The sequence below is a fragment of the Petaurus breviceps genome, unplaced genomic scaffold, assembly GCF_028583685.1.
Source record: "Petaurus breviceps papuanus isolate PSGF00001 unplaced genomic scaffold, PetGlider_PUasm1.0 64, whole genome shotgun sequence".
NCBI classification, from domain to species: Eukaryota; Metazoa; Chordata; class Mammalia; order Diprotodontia; family Petauridae; genus Petaurus; species Petaurus breviceps.
This window is the reverse complement of record NW_027186428.1, coordinates 6,557,744-6,577,260: the sequence shown is the minus strand read 5'-3', so window position 1 is coordinate 6,577,260 and position 19,517 is coordinate 6,557,744. Positions and strand designations below refer to the sequence as shown.

The window sequence follows — 19,517 nt, the reverse complement described above, 5'->3', positions numbered from 1 at the left end:
AGTCCAAAAGGTTCATTTTAACAGAAGAGTAGTAACTACGGCTTAAGAGTTTAGGTCGGGCGCTTGTTCCAGGTTACCGGGGTGTTACTGGATTCAGATCCCGCGCTCTTCCACTCAGCAGAACTGACGTGGGGTGGACAAAGGGGGGTGACGACAGCATATTCAGCTTTGTGAATAGGCCCTAAGAAAATTTTCTTTGGCCTCGTCCCCATTCATTGTTCCAGTTAATTGCAGAGGGGAGGACACCCTGGGCGGCGCAAGCGCAGTAAAACAAAATGAAAACCTTCCTCCCCTTCTCTCCTTCCGACCTTTTCCCTCCCTTCCCTGTCCCCGGACCGGTGTGTGACGTAGACAGCGTAGGGGGAGGAGTTCCAGCAAGGTTGGGGAAGGGGAGGTGGGGAGAGAGGAAAAGTCGGGAAACGTCGCGAGAAGCGCCATTCTTTCTCCAGTCTCCCTGACCCCGCCCTCCTCCAGACGCGACGAGATCCTTCGAGAGCTTCTTCTTCCCCCGCCCCCGCCCCCGCCCCCGCAGCTCTCTCGGCCGCCTGTGTCCCGGCAGCCGAGCCGGCTCGGAACTCGTGCACTTCCCTCGCGCCCTCCCTCCCTCTCTCTCTTCCTTCCTTTCTCTCTCTCTCCCTCCGTCCGTGGGTCGGTCAGTCCTCAGGCCCGGCGGCGGCGGGTGGCGCGCGCTCCTGGGCAGCCACGCGGGGCCTCGTGCGTGCCCCTCGCTCTCTTCCCAGCCCCTCCCCCGGTGCCGCGCGGAGCCGCCGGGCTCCCGTCCCAGGCCGGGGCCATGTCGGTGGTGGGCATAGACCTGGGCTTCCAAAGCTGCTACGTTGCCGTGGCCCGGGCCGGCGGTATCGAGACGATCGCCAACGAGTACAGCGACCGCTGCACCCCGTGAGTGAGGGCGAGGGTGGTGGGAGCCGGGGAGCGGGCGGGTCGGGGTTCCGGCCCCACGACTCGTGGGCTCGGTGCGAGACGGAGTAGCCGACGTATCCCTGGTGCTTTGCTGACAACTCGCTGGAGACTGCCCATTCTGCAGATGGGGAAGCGGAGGCACACACGGGCGAAGGCTTTTGCCCAAGTCCCGGGGTTCTTCACTACAACCCCCCCCCCTCCGGCCACGAGGACGGGCATGGAATTTGGGGCTGGCCTAGAAGGAGATGGTCGGGCCATGTGTGTGTGGGGCTGGGGGGCAGAGAACCCGAGGATGAGTCAGTTAAATAGCATTTATTATGCGCTTACTCTCTCTACCAAGCCCTGAGCCCCTAAGTAAGAGAGTCCCAGGGCCTAAGAATAGTAGGGTCCCAGGATAGAGCGTGGGGGAAGGAAGAGAAGGGGGCTCTTGCTGAGAGTGTCTGGGGCACTTAGAAGGGCCTTTAAAAGCCGCCGGATTTGGGCGGGTAGGGGCAGACTGGAGTGATAATTTGATACCTGGATGGAGGAGGGTTATTGAGACAGGGTGGGATTTTGGAGAGGCCAGGGCTCTGGGTAAGGAGAGTACTTCACCTTGGAGATGTTCAGATCGAGCTACGGGAGGTCATAGGACCGTATATTTAGAGGTGGAAGGGACTTTTAATGTTCGTTTAAGCCGATCTCCGTTTTGTAGATGATGAACGCCGGCCCAGAGAGTTTGTTCGCGATTTGCCCCAGGTCACACAGGTTGGAGCTGGGAAAGCTTGGGTTTGAACCTGGGCCCTCTTCACTTCAAACTCTATGTATGATCTCAGGGTTTAGATCTAGTAGTATGCTTGATAATAGGAGAGGGAATTGATATTTATCTTTAGTGATGGTTTATCCTTTCCAGTCCCCACTTTTAACTTGTCTGCAGGTTTAGACTAGACCACTCATTGTTCAGCTTTCCTACCGAATTAGAACATGATCAAGGATATTTCCCCCAGTTTTTTCCTTTACTTAAAAAAATCTCTCTCCCCTTCCCCTTTTGATAAAAAGAAGACTGTAATAAATACGCTTAGGCAAGCAAAATAAATATCTACATTGGCTGTGTCCAAAAAACGTCTAGTTCTACATCTTGTCTAAAAGTGTTTCAACATGGGTTATCTGGAATATTTCCCCCCAGTGTTAACAAATGAGGTGCTTACCTTTTATCGGTAGCTTCATTAAAAGATTCCACATTTTAGAGTAAGTTATGGAGGCCTAACAGTTGAGGAAAGTGAGGCCCTGAGAAAGTGAAACTTCGCTGGGTGAGAAAGTAGCATGGTTGGATTTCCAATCTGGAACCACCCTCTCACCCTTCCTCAATTTACAGTATCATACTTATTTTAGAATCATAAGAATCTAGTGCTGGAAGGGACATTGGAAATCATTTAGCATTATGGTTTTTTGTGTTGTGGACCCTTTTGTATTCTGGTGAAGCCCATGAACTTCTTAGAATAATGTTTTTCAGTGCATAGGATTGTAAAGGAAAACAAATCAAGATATAATTATAAAAAAATTGAAGAAAAACAACAAAAAATCCTGAAATCTATCCATGGATTCCTTTGGGGTCCGTGGTCTCAGGGGTTAAGAATCCTTAATCTAATCCAAGGTCAAATTACAATTGAGTAAACTGAGGCCTGGGAGGTTGTAACTTGCCCAAGGTCACAAAAGTAGCACAGCAAGGCAGGCAGGGTCTTAACACTGTAACATGAACCTTTCCTCCTCTTAAAATTCTGTTTCAGAAATAACCATTAGTTCCGAAATATAGATAACAACTAAGGTACAGAATAGAAGCATTGCAGGTCCACTAGCAACTGCTACTTATTTTTCCAGTGACTTCCAGTTGAAATTGAAGAGATGCTCTTGTGTTCCTGGAGGGGAGATTGCTGCAAAGACTAGATATAATACATGGTTTTATGCTGTGGTCCCAACTCTTATGTGTATTTTGTCTCTTCAGCAGTATTGTAAGTTCCTTAAGGATTGGGACAGTTTTACCTAACGTGATTTGCTCTAGTTTGAAAGATGAGGTGGCATGGCCCCTACTTCAAACACTTCCCTTCTTGGTTTGAAATTTGTCAGAATGTAAATTGAATTAAGTCACAAATAAATTATCAGTCAGGAAACATATTAAGCACCTACTGTGGGCTAGGAACCATGCTAAGAACTGGGGGTACGCAGAGGCAAAAAGCAGTCCATGCCCTCAAGGTGCTTACAGTATAATGGAAGACTGCATATAAATAAATATATACAAAACAAGCTATATACTGGATTAGTAGGAAATAGTTAACAAATTGAAGGCACTAGAGTTAAGGGGGTGGTTGATTTGAGGCAACTAGGTGGTGCAGTGGATAGAGCACCAACTCTGGAGTCAGGAGGACCTGTTTTCAAATACAGTTTCAGACTTTTTGGGCGGGTCACTTACCTCCATTGCCTCGAGAGGAAAAGGGGATTGGGTGAGATTTACCGTAGAGGGCTGGGTTTTATTTGGGACTTAAAGGAAGCTAGGGAGGTCAGTAATTGGAGCCCTGGTTGGAGAATGTTCCAGGCACAGGCAGGGCAGGGTGGGGGGAGCCAGAGAGAATGGCCAGGGACAAGAGATGGAGTAACTTGTTCATGGAGCAGCCAGAAGACCCATGTCATTGTGTCAAAGAGTAAGTGGCAGGGGGTAAGGTCTAAGAAGACTGGAAAGGTAGGCAAGGGTTGGGTTATGAAGGAGCTTTGAATTCTAACAGCATTTTGTATTTGCTCTTGGAAATAATAGAGCCACTGACATTTATTGAGTAAGGAGGTGACTGAATGGCTTGGAGTCATGACTGTAATATAATGCAAAGGAAAGGCAACTTCCCAAGGTTCAAAATACCAGCATAGGTGCTCTCCATTTTATTCAGTGACAAACCAAGAACAGAGAAGATTAAAACAAGACATCATTCAAAATACAGCATTTACTAAGTGTGATTAAATAATTTCCAAGTACTACCCCACCCCAGGACCTTCCAATCAATCAATTACAAAGTCCCTGTTCTAAATACTACTCCACCCCTAGGCTGTACCTTCATTTAGTCTGCCACAAAGCCCCTCTTCTCAAATGGAGATTAGTTTCCAATCTAAGTAAAGTACATTCATTTGTTCAACCATAGAACACAAAAAGGTCAAAAGTTCCTCACCCCTGGATCACAATTGAATCTACCCCAGAGTTACATCAAGTTTAAGCACAGCACTTAATACCCAAATGGAGGTCTTTTCTTCATCTTGACACGAGGCAAGTTCTCAGCAATCTTAGTTCCTGGGGAGACAAGGCTTAGCAAGGCCACAAGATACATTGCCAGTCTCTTCATTAATTCATCCTCTGTCTGCAGAACAGTCCTAGAACCCCTGAAAACATTAGCAAAACCTTCTCCCAGGATTTCTGTAAACATACAACAAGAAAATCCTTCTTCAGGGCTTCTGAACCAACAGAAAGGTTCCCAGACCCCTGCAACAACAGCACTGTCCTTCACCAGTGGACAGTATTCACTCTCTGTCTGCAGGACAGTCTCAGGAGCTCTTAGCCAACAGCCAGGTTCCAGGACTTCTTCAACAAAAGGACTGTCTTTCAGTGGACAAATCTGGCAAAACAACATCAAAACAGACAGACAAAGTACCAGCAAAACAGCCATGTCTCCTCAGTCCTTGGCAGCTCAGGGGGCAGGTCTCAAAAGTCCAGGGCAATTCAAAGTGGCCCCCAGCAATTCTCTCAGTCTCTCTCTGCCTCCATGAGGGTGCTGCTTCCAAAAAGTTCTTCTGCCTCTCTCTTGTGTCTCTAAATTTACGTCACCAGCTCCTCCCAGCTCAGGACTCTCTTTTCACATCAACAAGTCCATCCCACAGGTGGGATTAACAAGCTCTGGGTTTTAACACAATCAATTTGAAAACCAAGCCAATACAGGGGAATCTTTATGTTCCATTACTATCCCATGACAAAGTTGAGGAATCAGATCCAGGTGCAGTCTGTTGCAAAAATTGAAGTGTGAGGTGAAGGCAGGTGTTAAGAGTTGTGGTATCAAAGGCGGGGCATATTTGAGGATTGTTGCAGAGGTGAAGTTGACAGACCTCAGCTAGGGCTTTAAAATGGGAGGCAAGAGATAATGAGGATGGAAGTAACAATCAAATGTGGAGGATGTTTAATACACATTTGAAGGATAGAAAAGAAAATATGAATTGTTTCTCCAGTATTTTGGGGATGCCCTTGATTGGCACATTAAATGAATCTGGGGTAATAGCTGTGCTACCTTTCAGCATGTTTCTGAACATTTTCTTGCTAATAGGAAAAATTAGTTTTGAAAAAAAAATTATAAAGATCTACTAGTGACAGCAGTCACATACTACTTAGCATATTCCTAAAATAGGAAATGGCCTACGGGTCATTAAAGCCTGATGCCATTTTGCATATGGATGTACAGTTCTGAATAAGAATCACGTGACTGGGGTTTCAGATGTACTTTAAATGTTTCTTTGTCACCTTGACTGGAAAAGATTTGGAGTAAACAGTTACTGGAGTTCTTAAAACACATTGGAGGTCTCCATGTTTCAGAAAAAAATTTGTTTGAGACACAGTAAAATTAGAAACTCATGTAAAACAGAAAGTTTTAATATGTATTTTTTTAAAAACCTGTACCTAATTCTTAGAGCAAATCGTTAGTTGTTATCCCAACTTACTAAACTTAAACATGATGGCTCCTACTTTTAAAATTGGTCCAGAAGAGAAGGAAAGTTCTTTCATCAAATCACTTAGGGATTGTCTGGAATATGAACTAAAGATATTTTATGGCAGTTTACTAAATTTAACTTTCTACTTTAGAATGGTGAAGTATTATAATTTAGTAGTACTTAGAAAGATATTAGAACAAATATGCTTTTGTGTATATAATCAAAGTAATTCCCCAGATCTGCCTTTATAATTACACTGGAATGGGGTCACTCAACTATACAGTTGAGCACACCTTGGGTTTTTGCTGTTTCCAGAACCTCATCTAGAAGGAAATGTCTAGAAGTGCCCCAGGGCAGTGGAGAAATAAATTTAAAGCCAAGTAATAATAACTAATTTATATAGCACTTAGTAGCTTACAAAGTACCTTATATATATATTATCTCATTTAATCCTCACAACCATGGAGCTAGGTATTATAGCCATGAGCTGAATAATTGAGGCATAGAAGTTAAGTGACTTGCCTATGGTCACACAGCTGATAAATACACCACTGGCAGGATTCAGATTGGTTTCCTTGATGATTCCCAAATCCACCAATCTGTCTGCTGTGTCATGCTACCTCAATAAGTAAAAATTAAACTCATAAATGAAAAGGGCTGAGAGGAGGAGCTGATGATTTAGTTGGATCTATGGGTGGAGAGGAGCCCTAGGGAAATAGCAAGAAAGCTACCAGCAGAGTATTCTCTAAGCAAAAAAGTGTTTTGTCCTTGCCCTGATGTACACAGAATCACACTAAAGAAGCTGATGTGGGAGGCTGGGGTGGGAAAGACTCTGAGTCATCATTTGTTTCCTTTACTTCTAAACTAGGGTTGCCTAGGCTACAGGACCAGTGGTGTACCTCCAGTACTTTGGGGAGGCTGTGAAGTAGGGCTTTGACAGCTCCCTGATCCTTTCCTTGGGATCAGCAGTGCTTAAACCCTGAAAGTAACCTTAGAAGAACCAGGAAAGGAAAGGTATTTTCCTTCCAAATGGTCACTTAAAATTATTTACAAATCAACTCCCAAAATTCAAAATCAGAAGTAACTTTACTTCAACATGGAAAGGCACAATTTTAGTAGCAAGGGGGAAATTGTAGGCACTGTAGCATACAGATGACTCCTGAGTAATTCAAAATGAGAATCCTAAGGTTGGGGATAATAAGTGACCAGGACCATGGCATAATTTTGGTGATTTGAAAATGTTGCTGTATTAGCCCACTGACATTTCAGATGGAATATTTCTCCAGTGGTTAAAAAAAAAGAAAGAAATGCTTCATTGGATTGGGTATTCCTATTGATGTAGATCACCACTTTTCCATGCGTTAGTATAGTTTCATGGATTGCTGTGGTCAAAAAAATCATCATTTAGTGTCTAAACTTGTGATAAGCTCCTACACTTAGTTGACTTTGACCATTTAAAACATTTCCAAGCTTCTTGGACTTGGTAGGGATTGGATTACTGCCATGGTACTAGAGTGTTTTAAAGGAGGGTGATAGAATGGTATAGCAGAAAGAATATTGGAATTGAAGTCACAGGACGTGGGTTTGAGTCCCAGATCTATTTCTCTTACGTAACTATAACTCTTATAGAATTAGAGCTAGAAGAGACCTTGAAGGTCATAAAGTCCAACTCCCTTATTTTATAGATCAGGAAAATGGTGTCCAGAAAGTTTGTAATTTTATCAAGGTCACAGAGGTAGTTTCTCTAATTAAAAAAGAAAAATAATTTAAAAATAAGTAAATTTTTAAAATTCAGTATTACTTTGCTTCTGGATTTGTATTTAGTTAAACTAGTTTCTCTTGAAACCTCAGAAAAAGTTGGAGATTAGAGTTAAAAAGGATTTTCCTTATAGTGATGATAAAATAAGGGTTAGACTTCATAGACTTGAATAACTGATGTTTCCCTGTTTCTTGAAAATGAGATGGTTGGTTTTTTTGTTTGTTTTAAATGCATGATTGAAAACAGTAAAAAAAAAAAAAAAGTAAGCTACTAGGAACTGGAGCATATTTCAAAATAAAAACTGCAATAAAGATAACTAAATGAATGCTTCAGACTTTGGGTTTTAACTTTATAAGGAGCCAGTAAATTTGTAACATGAAGCCCATGAATGATATTCCTCCTTCAAGCACTCTTTCAAATTTTAGAGAAAGTTTTGCGTTAGAATGTACTTAGTATCAAAGTATAACCATAGAATGTTGAAATAAAGTGAAAATACATTATTAGTCTTTGTTTCTAATTTTAATTTTTGCTAGAGAACTGTAGAATTCTTTTTTTTAAACTTAACAAGCATCAAATAAAATTTTCATATACAAAGAACAGAAAAAAGAGAATTATATACCAGACTGCAGATCTTTATTTGATTTGATTTACCTTTAAAAATATAATCGTGTAACTTTCAAGATTGTCTTGTCTATTTTCTTTGAGGGTAATGTTATTCCTTACTATTGCTATACTATATAGCCTGCCAGCTCTGATCTCATAAGGATGATTGGAAGGGGTAGAAGAGAGACCTCCTTTACCACGTGATCTGTTCAGATGCAAGATTCTCCAATTGTCTTGCTCCTAGAACTGAAGAGATAGATAACCACCATTAAGAGGCATCTTTACACAAGATTTCTAATTAAAACCTTGAGACCAATTTTGTCTAAGAGCTTTGCTTTTTTATTTCTTTCCGCTAGCTGATTCCTTCTCATTTTCCATGATTCATTTTTGTATCCCATGAAGTAAAAACTTTTGTTCTGTACATCCTTGTTCTTAGATTTCTATTCAACTTAGTCCTGTCCCTTTCTACTTCCTATCCTTTTCTGTTGTCTGCTTCCATTATGTACTAGTGTATATTTCATTCTTGATTTCTTCCTCCTAAATTCTTTCCATCTTCTTGTGTTTGTGAAAATCTGACTTTCTCTTAAAGATAACCTCATCCCTTGTCACTCTTTTCTAGAGTTACCCATTCTCTCATATCCCAGGACTGTGGCTGGGAGATGGGCTTTAGCAGGTTTCTTCTACCACTTTTACTTAGCACCTCTTCTCATTCTGGATTGAGTTCATACCGCTATATTACCCATTGAGAGTGTTATTACTGTTGTAAACTGAACTTTCCCTCCCATTTGTTCTAGTAAAATTAACCTCCTGGTTGCATCTAAACTTGACATTCCATCTCTTATTTCCTGCCTCTGTGCCTTTACCTAGGCTCCTACCCATGCTCAGAGTATACTCTCCTCATTTATACCTCTTAAAATCCCTATTATGTTATAGTATCTCAAATCCAAAATGGATGTCATTATCTTCTCAGACTTCCCCACCAAATTTCTATTTGTTGAGAGCACTACCTTCCTCCCGCTCATGTAACCTGGAAATCATGGTATCATGCATCCAGAACTGGAAGGTACCTTAGAGGTCATCTAGTCAAACTTCATTTTATGAGAAAACTGAGGCCCAGAGACTTGTTAAGTGATTTGCCGTAAGAATCTCATAGGTAGTAAAGTGTCAGAGCCAGGATAAGAACCCAAGGTGGTCTTGTTTGAAATCCAGCTTTTCTTTTCCACTGTTACATATAATCATTCTTGATTTCTCTTTTTTTCTCCTCCCTCCCTCTACCCTCACCCCCATTCCTTTTTCCCCTCAGCCAATCCATTGCCAAGTCCTATTGATTTTATTGCCACAACAGATATCATGTGCACCTATCTTTACACAGCTGTCAGCCTAATTCAGGTTCTCATTTCCTTTTGGCTTGATCTCTTGTAAAAGTCTTAATTGGTTTTCCTGGTTCTGATCTCTTCCTATTTCAGTCTGTCCACACCATTATCAAAATAAGCTTCATAAGCCACATTTTGATAAAAACAAAAACTTAACTCTATTGCTCCTGAGAACCCCCCCCCCCAACTCTACAGTCTAGTTCCAGATTTCCTCTGTAGCCTTATTTAAATATCACTCCCCAAATTGGACATTCTAGCTCCCATTTCTGTACATTTACATAAGCTGTCGCCCATGTTTAGAATGTATTCTTTCCTCATCTCCTTCAAGAACTCTTTTCTTTCTTTAAAACTCATAAGTTCCCTGTGGCCACTTCAGTTGCTAGTATTTTCTGTCCTTTCTCAGTGGAGGATAATTAGGTGGCACAGTGGTTTGAGTCTCTTGTCATGGAGTCAGGAAGACCTGAATTCAGATGTAGTCTTGTACACTTACTATATAACTGGACAAGTTATAACCTCTGTTTGCTTAAATTTCCTCATCTGTAAAATGGGGATAATAGCATTACTTCCCAGGGTTGTTGGGAAGAGCAAATGAGATAATAATTGTCAAGTGCTTATTAACACACTTCCTGGCACATAGTAAGTGCTATATAAATATTAGCTATACTTTTAAAAGTCTTGGCAGTGGAGTTTTAAGCTTGTTTTGATGGGAAATAGAAAGCCATGGAAGGTAGTTTTATGATCTCTCTGCCAAAAGCCTGAATGGAGATTTCTCATAATCATGGATTTTTCAGAGCTGTCCATTCATTCCGCGCCACGTTTATGTGCCTGACAGTATATAGTACTTTGCTTGGTGCTAGAGGATACAAAGATACATAAGATGCAGTCTTGATGACTGGAGAAATAGTCTTAATTTTTAGTATATTTTAAAAATAAGAGAAACCCTGTGAGATGAAAAAGTTATGTCAGTCACTTGTAGATTAGGGGAGGGGTGGGAGGAAGAATCAGGGAAGTCTTCATGGAAAAGGTGGCCTTAGCACTTGAATTCAGCCTGAATGGAGTAATAGTGGGTGGGAAAGAAACATTCCTCATATGCATAAAATCTTCTGGTTGGTTTGGCAGATGTGACCAAAATGGTTTTTTTTCCTGGTTAATTTCCACTTGGTATAATAAGTCTAACTTCCAGTTCTACAGCACACTGGTTTTCACTGATATCACCATTTCATTAGCAGTAAGGACTACAGCTCTTAAACAGGTTCATAGAAATTTCAGTGTGGTGTCTGTTCTCCCTTTCGAAATTCTCTGATCCTGATAATCTCATAGTCAGTGAGACAAACCCTTTAATAAGTTGTTGGTCAGAGCCACTAAAGTATGTTGAAAACAGCACTGGACTTGGAGTCAGGTTTGAATCTCACGCCTAACATTACCAGCTGTGCCACCCTCAATGGCTTGTATTTTTTTCGTTTCCTCATTTGTAAGATGGGAGTTGTTATTAACCTGTAGTATCCATTTATAGGGATGTTAGGATCCAGTTAATGATGTACATGAAGATGCTTTTTAAACCTTAAAAATTTATCAATATCAACTGTTTTTATTTTACCCCTCTCTCTCTCCAGGAGAATTGCTTAGGATATACTCTGTAGACTATAGCAGTTTTCTTTCATGTGCCTTTAAGTTTTGTTGTTTCATGTACAGAATATTTCTGGGTTGTGTTGGAAAGCAGAGATACATGATCTTAGAGTTGTGTACTTCTTCAGGACCTCATAAGCTGAATTCTTGTCAGAGCATATTTGTCCATTAGGATCAAAACCCATGAGTTCAAACCTTATCTGTCCTTACATGTTTTACCTCGCTGAGATAATGGGCCATCAAATTTATAATACGAATAGTTTCTTTTTGTTATGGTTCTTAATCTTTATCAACATTAATCATTTAAAAAATTAAAATTACAGGGTTAAATATCATTGTCAATTTTTCAAGTGGGCTTATAAGGTGGGCCAAGTATAGTAGGAAGAGTTATGCTCATGTTCTTGGTGCGTAACCTGGAAAAGGAAGTGAAAAGCCAGTAAAGTTTCTTCATTAACTTCAGAATATTTTGTAAAGGAGGACTTGGTAAATCTGCCTAGTGTACTCTGAGTTTAAAAACAAAACAAAAAAATGAAAATGAGATGTATCTTGGTACCATGCTAGTAAATTTTGTATATGGAAGGAAGTTGGAATGTGGCCTCAGACACTAACTAGCTGTGTAGCTCTGGGCAAATCACTTAACCCTCATTGCCTCAGTTCTTCATATTTGCCTCAGTAAAATAACCTGGAGTTGAAAATGGCAAACCACTCCAGTATCTTTGCCAAGAAAACCACAAATGGGGTCATGAAGAGTCAAATGCCTGAACAACAACAAACTTGACTACAGCTACTGAAAAACTAGAAAAATCTTTGACAGTGTCATGGTTCAACATCAGAAATAAATATAGTTAATACAGATGCTGAGTAGTATAGTCTAATATAGAGTGTCAGACCTGGAGTCAGAAAGACGTGAGTTTAAATCCATCCTCAGATATTTAAAAGGCAAAGTCACTTAACCACTGTTGGCTTTTCTTTTTCCCATCCATGAAATGGGTATAATAATAGCACTTACCTCCCAAAGTTACTGTGAGGGTCCAATGAGATAATAATTGTACTTAGCATGGCATCTTGAACATAGTGTTAGTTATTATTATTATTATTATTATAAATACATTGCCATGTGCTTTGTTCTCTAAAAGCTACACGTCTTTTCCAGCTGATTTGTAGTTGAAATCCACTGTTGTCCCTATAGCTGTAGGATCCTTGAGAGCAGACTGTTCTGTTTTTCTGTTGTATCTCTGGCACTTAATATAGTACTTGGCACATGGTAAGCACTTAAATGATTTTTCATTCATTCAGCCCTAGTACTAGATTTGACAGTTACACACATTTGCTTTCATGTAACCATTGACTCCTTAGACTTTGTAGCTCTGTAACAGTTTGCTATTTATTTACCTCTAGCAAAAGAAGTGTGTGAATCTAGCTGAAAGCTACTGGGAGGTGATGATTTAATAGAACAGATGGAATAGGGGATTAGAGAACTGAATCTCTGTCCCCAGTCCTTGCAGGATGCACCCAGGATGTGTGTTAGAGGGGTTATATATCTGAAGAATGGGGGCGCTAGAAACAAGTGTGCTACTGATAGGAAGATTTAGTTATAGAAAACTTTCTATGTCTGAACTATACAGTGGTTATGAGTTGTTTCTTTTGAAAAAAGGTCCTTAACCTCCTTCCCCCCTCCCCTTTATTATTTTGGATAAAACGTATGGCAAACCCTACTATAATGAATCATCACTTTATTCTGAAATTCTGCCTTCATCAAACCTAGCTGGAAATAAAGACCTTTCCTCAGGACGTGGAATACAGCATTTCTATTGTAATGCTCTTTGCAATAAGATTTGGTCTATAGCATTTTTATTACACTTTAAATTCCAGAAGTTTTTCTAAAATGTCTAAATGTTGTTTATTCTAGGGCTTGTGTTTCTTTTGGTCCTAAGAATCGTTCAATTGGAGCTGCAGCTAAAAGCCAGGTAGAAGTTTTTCCTCTCACTTCTTTCCCAAGACAACTATAACCTAACCCCTTTAAGGATTCTCTCTTATTTCCTTCCAAGTTAGCATGGAAGAATAACCCTCCTGGTAGAGGTAATGAAGACCATGTAACTCATAATAGAGCCTCTCATGTATCTAGTGTTGTGTGAATTTAATTCTGTATTAAAAAAAAACTTTAAAAAGTATAATCTTTGCAATTTATTAATTGCAAATTATGTTGATTATTATTAAAATTATGTTGATGTTTATTAAAGGTTGAAGGTAGAATTGAAAAAAAATTAGGGAATGGATAACTATGTTGGGGAAAGAAAATAGAATTTTAGAGGACTAGTTTTCTGCAAGTCCCTTTGTGTAACAGCAAGCACCCTAGTATACCCAGGATGACTGCTAAAGGGGTCGACAATCTTTAAACATATATCTCATTTACTTAGTTCAGGGGAAAAAGTCAGCACCCTGAACTTCAGAAAATACAAACAGAAATTAGAACTAGACAAACAATACAGACAGAAAATAACACAATTCAGTAGATCAACAGACAGGGCTTCTAAGTTTCTAACCATTACATACATACATACATAGTTACCACAGAGAGAAGCACTAGCATCTGGGTTTTCAAAGGCTACCCAGAATCTGACCAAATCATACAACTCTTCGCATAAGTGAGCTCAGAAGCAAAACCTCACCTCAGAGTATATAGACCCTTCTTCAGGGTCAGAGGGCATCGCGACCTTTGTGACTCACTGCCTAATTACAAAGTAACGAAAGATGTGGACCTTCCTGAATGACAAGTCTGCCCCCAATCAAGCCCCTCCTCTTGGGTTCCACTTGAGACCCATTAAGGGACAGGGAAGATCTTCAAATTCCCTGTTATACTTTGTCACCCTATGGGATCCATTTTCTTTACCTATCAACTGAAAGATTAAAGATAAGTCTCTAGGATCGTTTTCAGTAGAGCCCTCTAAGAAACTAAAGTTTTAAAAAGGAAAGGTTTTTCTTTTACTGATCACAATTTGATAAAATTATATTAAATAAAAGTCCATTAAAATGCAGTGAGACTAACAATTCTAAAGAACTGTTGCAACAATGAATGAATTGTAGAAACAACATACAGTTTTGTTGAAAATTACAGTAATGAAACACCATATAAAATATAGGGGTTTCAGCCAAAACAGATCTCAGGGGAAGTTTTTTTTCCCCCACTTAATAATATTTTATTTTTTCAAATTACATGTGAAGATTGTTTTTAGCATTCACTTTTTTTTTTTTTTAAGCAATTGGGGTTAAGTAACTTGCTCAGGGTTACATGGCCAGGTGTTTCTGGGTGGGTACTAATTGTCTGAACCTGAAGTCGATCCCAGGTCATCTGACTCTGGGGCCGGTGCTCTTATTCACTGTGCTACCTGGCCGCCCCCGTTAGCATTCATTTTTACAAGATTTTGAGTTCCAAATTTTTTTTCTTCCTCGAAGGAAAGACAAAATTGAAGTCATATAGTTTTGGTTTTTTGATTATGTATCAGTAGCTAGTCTTTATTGTTTAATTCTAGGTTTGTTTCTTTTAGGTTATTTCAAATGCAAAGAATACAGTCCAAGGTTTTAAGAGATTTCATGGCAGAGCATTCTCAGATCCATTTGTTCAAGAAGAGAAGTCTCACCTTGCGTATGAAGTTGTGCAGTTACCAACAGGCTCAGCTGGTATCAAGGTAAACTTAAGACAAATTTTTATGATAAAATTATGGATCTAGTATATCATCTATTGATACAAAATGTATTTTTTTTTTCATAAGGAACAATCCTTTGAGAATTATATACATATGTAATATCCCAGGTTTAAACTAGGATGGGAAAGGCATTCTGTAGGACTAAGTTTTTTTGTTTTGTTTAAAGCAAATTGAATCAATTTTTAAATTTGGTATAGATTAGATGGTGATAATATTGAGTAATTCCTAGTATAAATGGAAGTTAAACAGAACTATTTGACTTCCCACTGTATCCCCCAACCTATATAGCTACTTGTTTGGTAGCTAGCCAATATTCAGAGAATCATTGACATGGTGTTGTGTTCATCTAATATGTGGTCAGCTGTGTATGAGCTCTTTGGGCATGCTGAAAGACTAGAAAATAACCTCTTTGTTTGTGAGGGAGATTCCTGGAAGATGAATCCTCAACTTGAATATTTAGATTTGATAGGGAATAGCTGGTGGGATAATAGCAGTATTAGTAAATAATTAGTAATAGTAAGACTCTTCTTTGTAACTTTGTTCTGTGTGTCATGAAGTAGATAGACCCTAGAGTCAGATAGTTAGTTAGGGCTGTTGCAGAGAGAGTGATAGTGAAGGGTCTCTAAACTAAGTAATTCCCATGGTAAGGAAGGGCGAAATAGAAAATGTGTTTTGGAGCCGGGAATGAGGATTTTGATTAGTTGGTTTAGTGACTAGATGGGATGAATAAAAGGAGTATTGGCCAATGATGCCACTTGCTGCCCATGTAATTGTTCATTGGAGAGAGGGACTAACTTTTAGTGGAAGAATTTAGTTTTAGGCATTTTGGTTTTCGTTTTGGGCATTTCCTTTATTGTCTAGGTAGCTAGAGAAACTTTTATATATATATATATATATATATATATATATATATATATATATGAATGACCTATGTAGAGGTGATGGTGGAATCCATGGATGAATGAGCCTTTGCTGAGTCATGAGTGTTGAAAGAGAAGATTGTGACATTTATAGTTAAAGTAGAAATCAGTAAGCATTTCAGTGCCTCCTAAATGTTAGGGACTATTAGATGGTAACATTTCTAAATGTTAGAAATACAAAGATAAAAATGAAGCTGAACAGTTAATGGATCACTTGAGAAAAATTTCACAGAATATTAGAGTTAAAAAGGATCTAAGAAACCATTTGGTCTGACCGATACTGAAATCCATCCCCATCTCCAGTATTTACTCAGCTAACTTTTGCTTGATGATCTAGTTATGGGGAACCTTTTACTCCCAAGTTAGCCTCTTCTACTTTTGAATAGCTCTATCTTGTTAGACAATTTTTTGTTATCTTCATCCCACATCTGCCTTTTGAGAAGCTGATACTGTGGATGCATCTTGTACAGTTAGACGTAAGAAAATTAGTTGGCTAGGTGGCACAGAGCACGGCCCTGGAGTCAGGAGGACCTGAGTTCAAATCTGGCCTCAGACACGTAACAAAAAACTAGCTGTGTGACCTTGGGCAAGTCACTTAACCCCAATTGCCCTACCTTCCCCCTCCAAAAAGCAAAAAAAGAAAAGAAAATTAAAATAGTGTACATGCCTGGCAGCCTAACAGTACTGTATAAGCAGTACTGTATTTCAAAAAAGAAATTTTCCAGTGAATATACTGCCTTTATTGATGGACGTTGTAAATTGTTTATACCTTAACATAAGCCTTTCATGATTTTCTGTATCCACTACACTTTCCACTGGTTGACCAACCTTGTGGTGATGAGCCTCTAAATTTATGGTGGTCATAATAGGAGGATGTGATTGGATTTGTACTTGAAGCCTTTCTGCTTTGGTAGGATCTGCTTCACTTTCACGGCCTTCTTGAACTCATGCTGACTTCCATGAAACATTGGATTTAAGTTATTTTTTTGTTTTAGAAATTCTTGGGTTTCCCCCCCTTGATTATTAGAGAAACCTTGGGAGTATTGGGAAAGAAGGATTGCAATGAATTCATTTCTAATTTTTAAAACTTGGAAGTAGTAGGTAATAATCCCAGTCTTTCCTATTTGTCCATCATTATAGGTTCCGTTTTCTTAGTGATCCCAAGTCTTAGTGCCATGCACATAGGGGTAAACAGGAGAAGAGCAAGAATCTTTGAAGACAAATCAGAAATTGTTTATTCCAAGGTTTTTCCTAAGTAAAATATTTTTTTTCCATTTTAATTATTTGTTGACAATGTTAAAATCACCAACCTAGGACAGTTCATAGATTCTAAAACACAAAATTTATTGAGTAGACGGAATGAATGCAAAGTTGATTTACCTCTAAGATGATAAAATATGGTCTAAATAATTTTTAGTTGTAGCTATTTAGTCAGTATAACTATCTTTCTTATTTTTGACTTCTGAATTTTTTCCTGTAGGTAACATATATGGAGGAAGAGCGAAATTTTACCACTGAGCAGGTCACAGGAATGCTCTTGTCCAAACTAAAGGAAACTGCAGAAAATGCCCTGAAGAAACCTGTTGTTGACTGTGTAGTTTCAGTAAGTTAACAGGGATTCATTTTAAAGAAGCATTTGTTTAAAAGCTGGTACTTACAAGTGAAATTCAATCATAGGACACTTTCCCTGCCCCCCTTCCCCCAAGACATTAAAGCTTGGAAGAGGATGCTAAAAATTAGTCCAGCTGCCTTATTTTATTGAAAGGGAAAACCAAAGTCCAGAGAGTGGAAGTGATTTGCCTAATAGCCGACTAATAGAAATGGAATTAGAACCCAGCTCTTTATTTCTAATACCACACTACCTATAATTTTTATTTGATGTTAGGGTATTAGTTTTTAGTGTTTACTTGCATAATTGTCATTCACTTAGGGTATTAGTTTTTAGTGTTTACTTGTATAAGTGTCATTCACATTCTTTAGCTATTTTTTTTTAGATGGACTTCAAATGGAAATTTTTATTTTGTAACAGATCTTGATCAATCCTTAGATACAAAATAACTCCTTTGTGGTTAGGGAGTAAGATGTTCTTCATAAGAGAATTTATCAAGTTAACTGACTTTCAAAGTGTTAAGGACCAACATGTTCATTCTTTCCCCCGGTAACTTTTGATGAAAATCTGTGTGAGATGTAGCTAGTCCTTCCCTAAGTTAGTAAACTATAATATGGGATATAATCTGAATTTTGGGGGGAATCATTCAGGGTATTTAGCAATTCTTATGACCTTTCTCCATTTCCTTGGAGGTTTCAGTGTGTTCCCATGCTTTTATCTCTCACTTGAGTAGTGTGATCCTGACTGTGACTCCAGAATATTTGTATTTTTCTCTTTCTGACTCTGATATTTTCTTCTTGACATGGAGCTCTGGAGTTGGGCAAAAATACTGAGAATTTTCATTTGGGGATATCTTTTAGGAGGGGATTGGTAGATTCTTTCAATTACTGTTTTGTACTGTTGGTAGAATATCAGGGCGGTTTTCCTTGATAATTTCTTGGAAGATGATTGTTTAGGCTCTTACTTTGATCATGGCTTTCAAGTCCTAATAATTCTTAAATTATCTCTTTCTCTGTTTTTTAGGTCAGTTGTTTTTCCAATGAGATAATTCACATTTATTTTTTTCCCATTCTTTTGACTTTGTTTCTTAAAGTCTCATGGAATCATTAGCTTCTGCTTGCCCTATTCTAATTTTTTTGTTTGTTTTTGTGGAGGGGGAAAGCAGGGCAATTGGGGGTTTAAGCGACTTGCCCAAGGTCACACGGCTTGTAAGTGTCTGAGGCTGGATTTGAACTCAGGGCATCCTGACTCCAAGACTGGTGCTCTATTCACTGGACCACCTAGCCACCCACACAATTCTAATTTTAAGGAGTTATTTTCTTCAGTGAGCTTTTATACTTTTTCTATTTGACCAATTCTGCTTAAGGTGTCATTTTCTTTTTTTGTGGGGGGGAGGGGTGGGCACAGAGAGTTTCTTTTGTACATTGAAGCAGGCTGGGCAAGGGTATTACTGTCTTTCAGTTTGTCTGAAAGGGCAGAGGGGCAACCATGGCCTGCCAGCCTATGGTACTGCCCTGTGAAGCAGCTTGGAGGCAGCCAGAACCCTTGGTTGTGAAGGCCCCAGGATCTTCCTGGAGATAGGTCAGAAGAACTGGCAGCAACTCATCTACTTGATGGGGCTAAGACCAGGCCTAAAAGGGGTCTAGACCTCCACTTGGGGTATAGGTCTAAGTGGGGATAGGGGTTAGGGGTGAAGCTTAGCACATTATTGTAGAAACTAAAAACCACGTGGGTGAGTGGGCAAGTGGTCAGGCAAGCAGGTTGGTAAGCTCAGGGAGATTTATAGGCCTCCCAGTCCTGGTCACTTCCCCCACAGCCTCCCTTCCACCCCAATCACCAAAGCAAGAACCAAATAAATAAAGTGCAGCTTGAAGGGATGAGGGGAGGGAGGAGGATAAAGGTCTACTGGTGAACAAGGGGAGAAGATTGCTAGGGAAGGCCCTGGGGGGTAAAGGGCACATGTCCCACATCCATGGCTCCCTGATCTGGCCCATAGTGGAGAGGTCCTAGGCCCATCCCATTTAAGGTGTCATTTTCTTAGGCATTTTTGGTACCTCTTTTACCAAGCTGTTAATTAGTTCTCCTTGCGTGATTTTCTTGCATCTCTCATTTCTTTTCCCAGTTTTTCCTCTACCAGGCTTATCTTTCTCTTTTTATTTTATCTTTTTCTTTTTGGAGGGTAATTGGGGTTGTGACTTGCCTAAAGTCACATGGCTAGTAATTGTGTCAAGTGTCTGAGGCCAGATTTGAATTCAGATCCTCCTGACTCCAGGGTTGGTGCACTATTCACTGTGC

The 19,517-nt window shown here is 39.6% G+C and overlaps 1 protein-coding gene across 1 annotated transcript in view; it reads left to right on the top strand.

Moving 5' to 3' along the window:
* The first annotated feature begins 679 nt into the window (after positions 1 to 679).
* HSPA4 (heat shock protein family A (Hsp70) member 4) overlaps positions 680 to 19,517 on the top strand; it is a 45,675-nt gene continuing 26,837 nt past the window's right edge. Inside the window, exons 1-4 of the mRNA XM_069103841.1 lie at positions 680 to 900; positions 12,899 to 12,956; positions 14,535 to 14,675; positions 17,094 to 17,216. Coding sequence (XP_068959942.1) covers positions 794 to 900; positions 12,899 to 12,956; positions 14,535 to 14,675; positions 17,094 to 17,216 — 429 coding nt within the window. The 5' untranslated portion in view covers positions 680 to 793. The remainder of the gene's footprint in view (positions 901 to 12,898; positions 12,957 to 14,534; positions 14,676 to 17,093; positions 17,217 to 19,517) is intronic.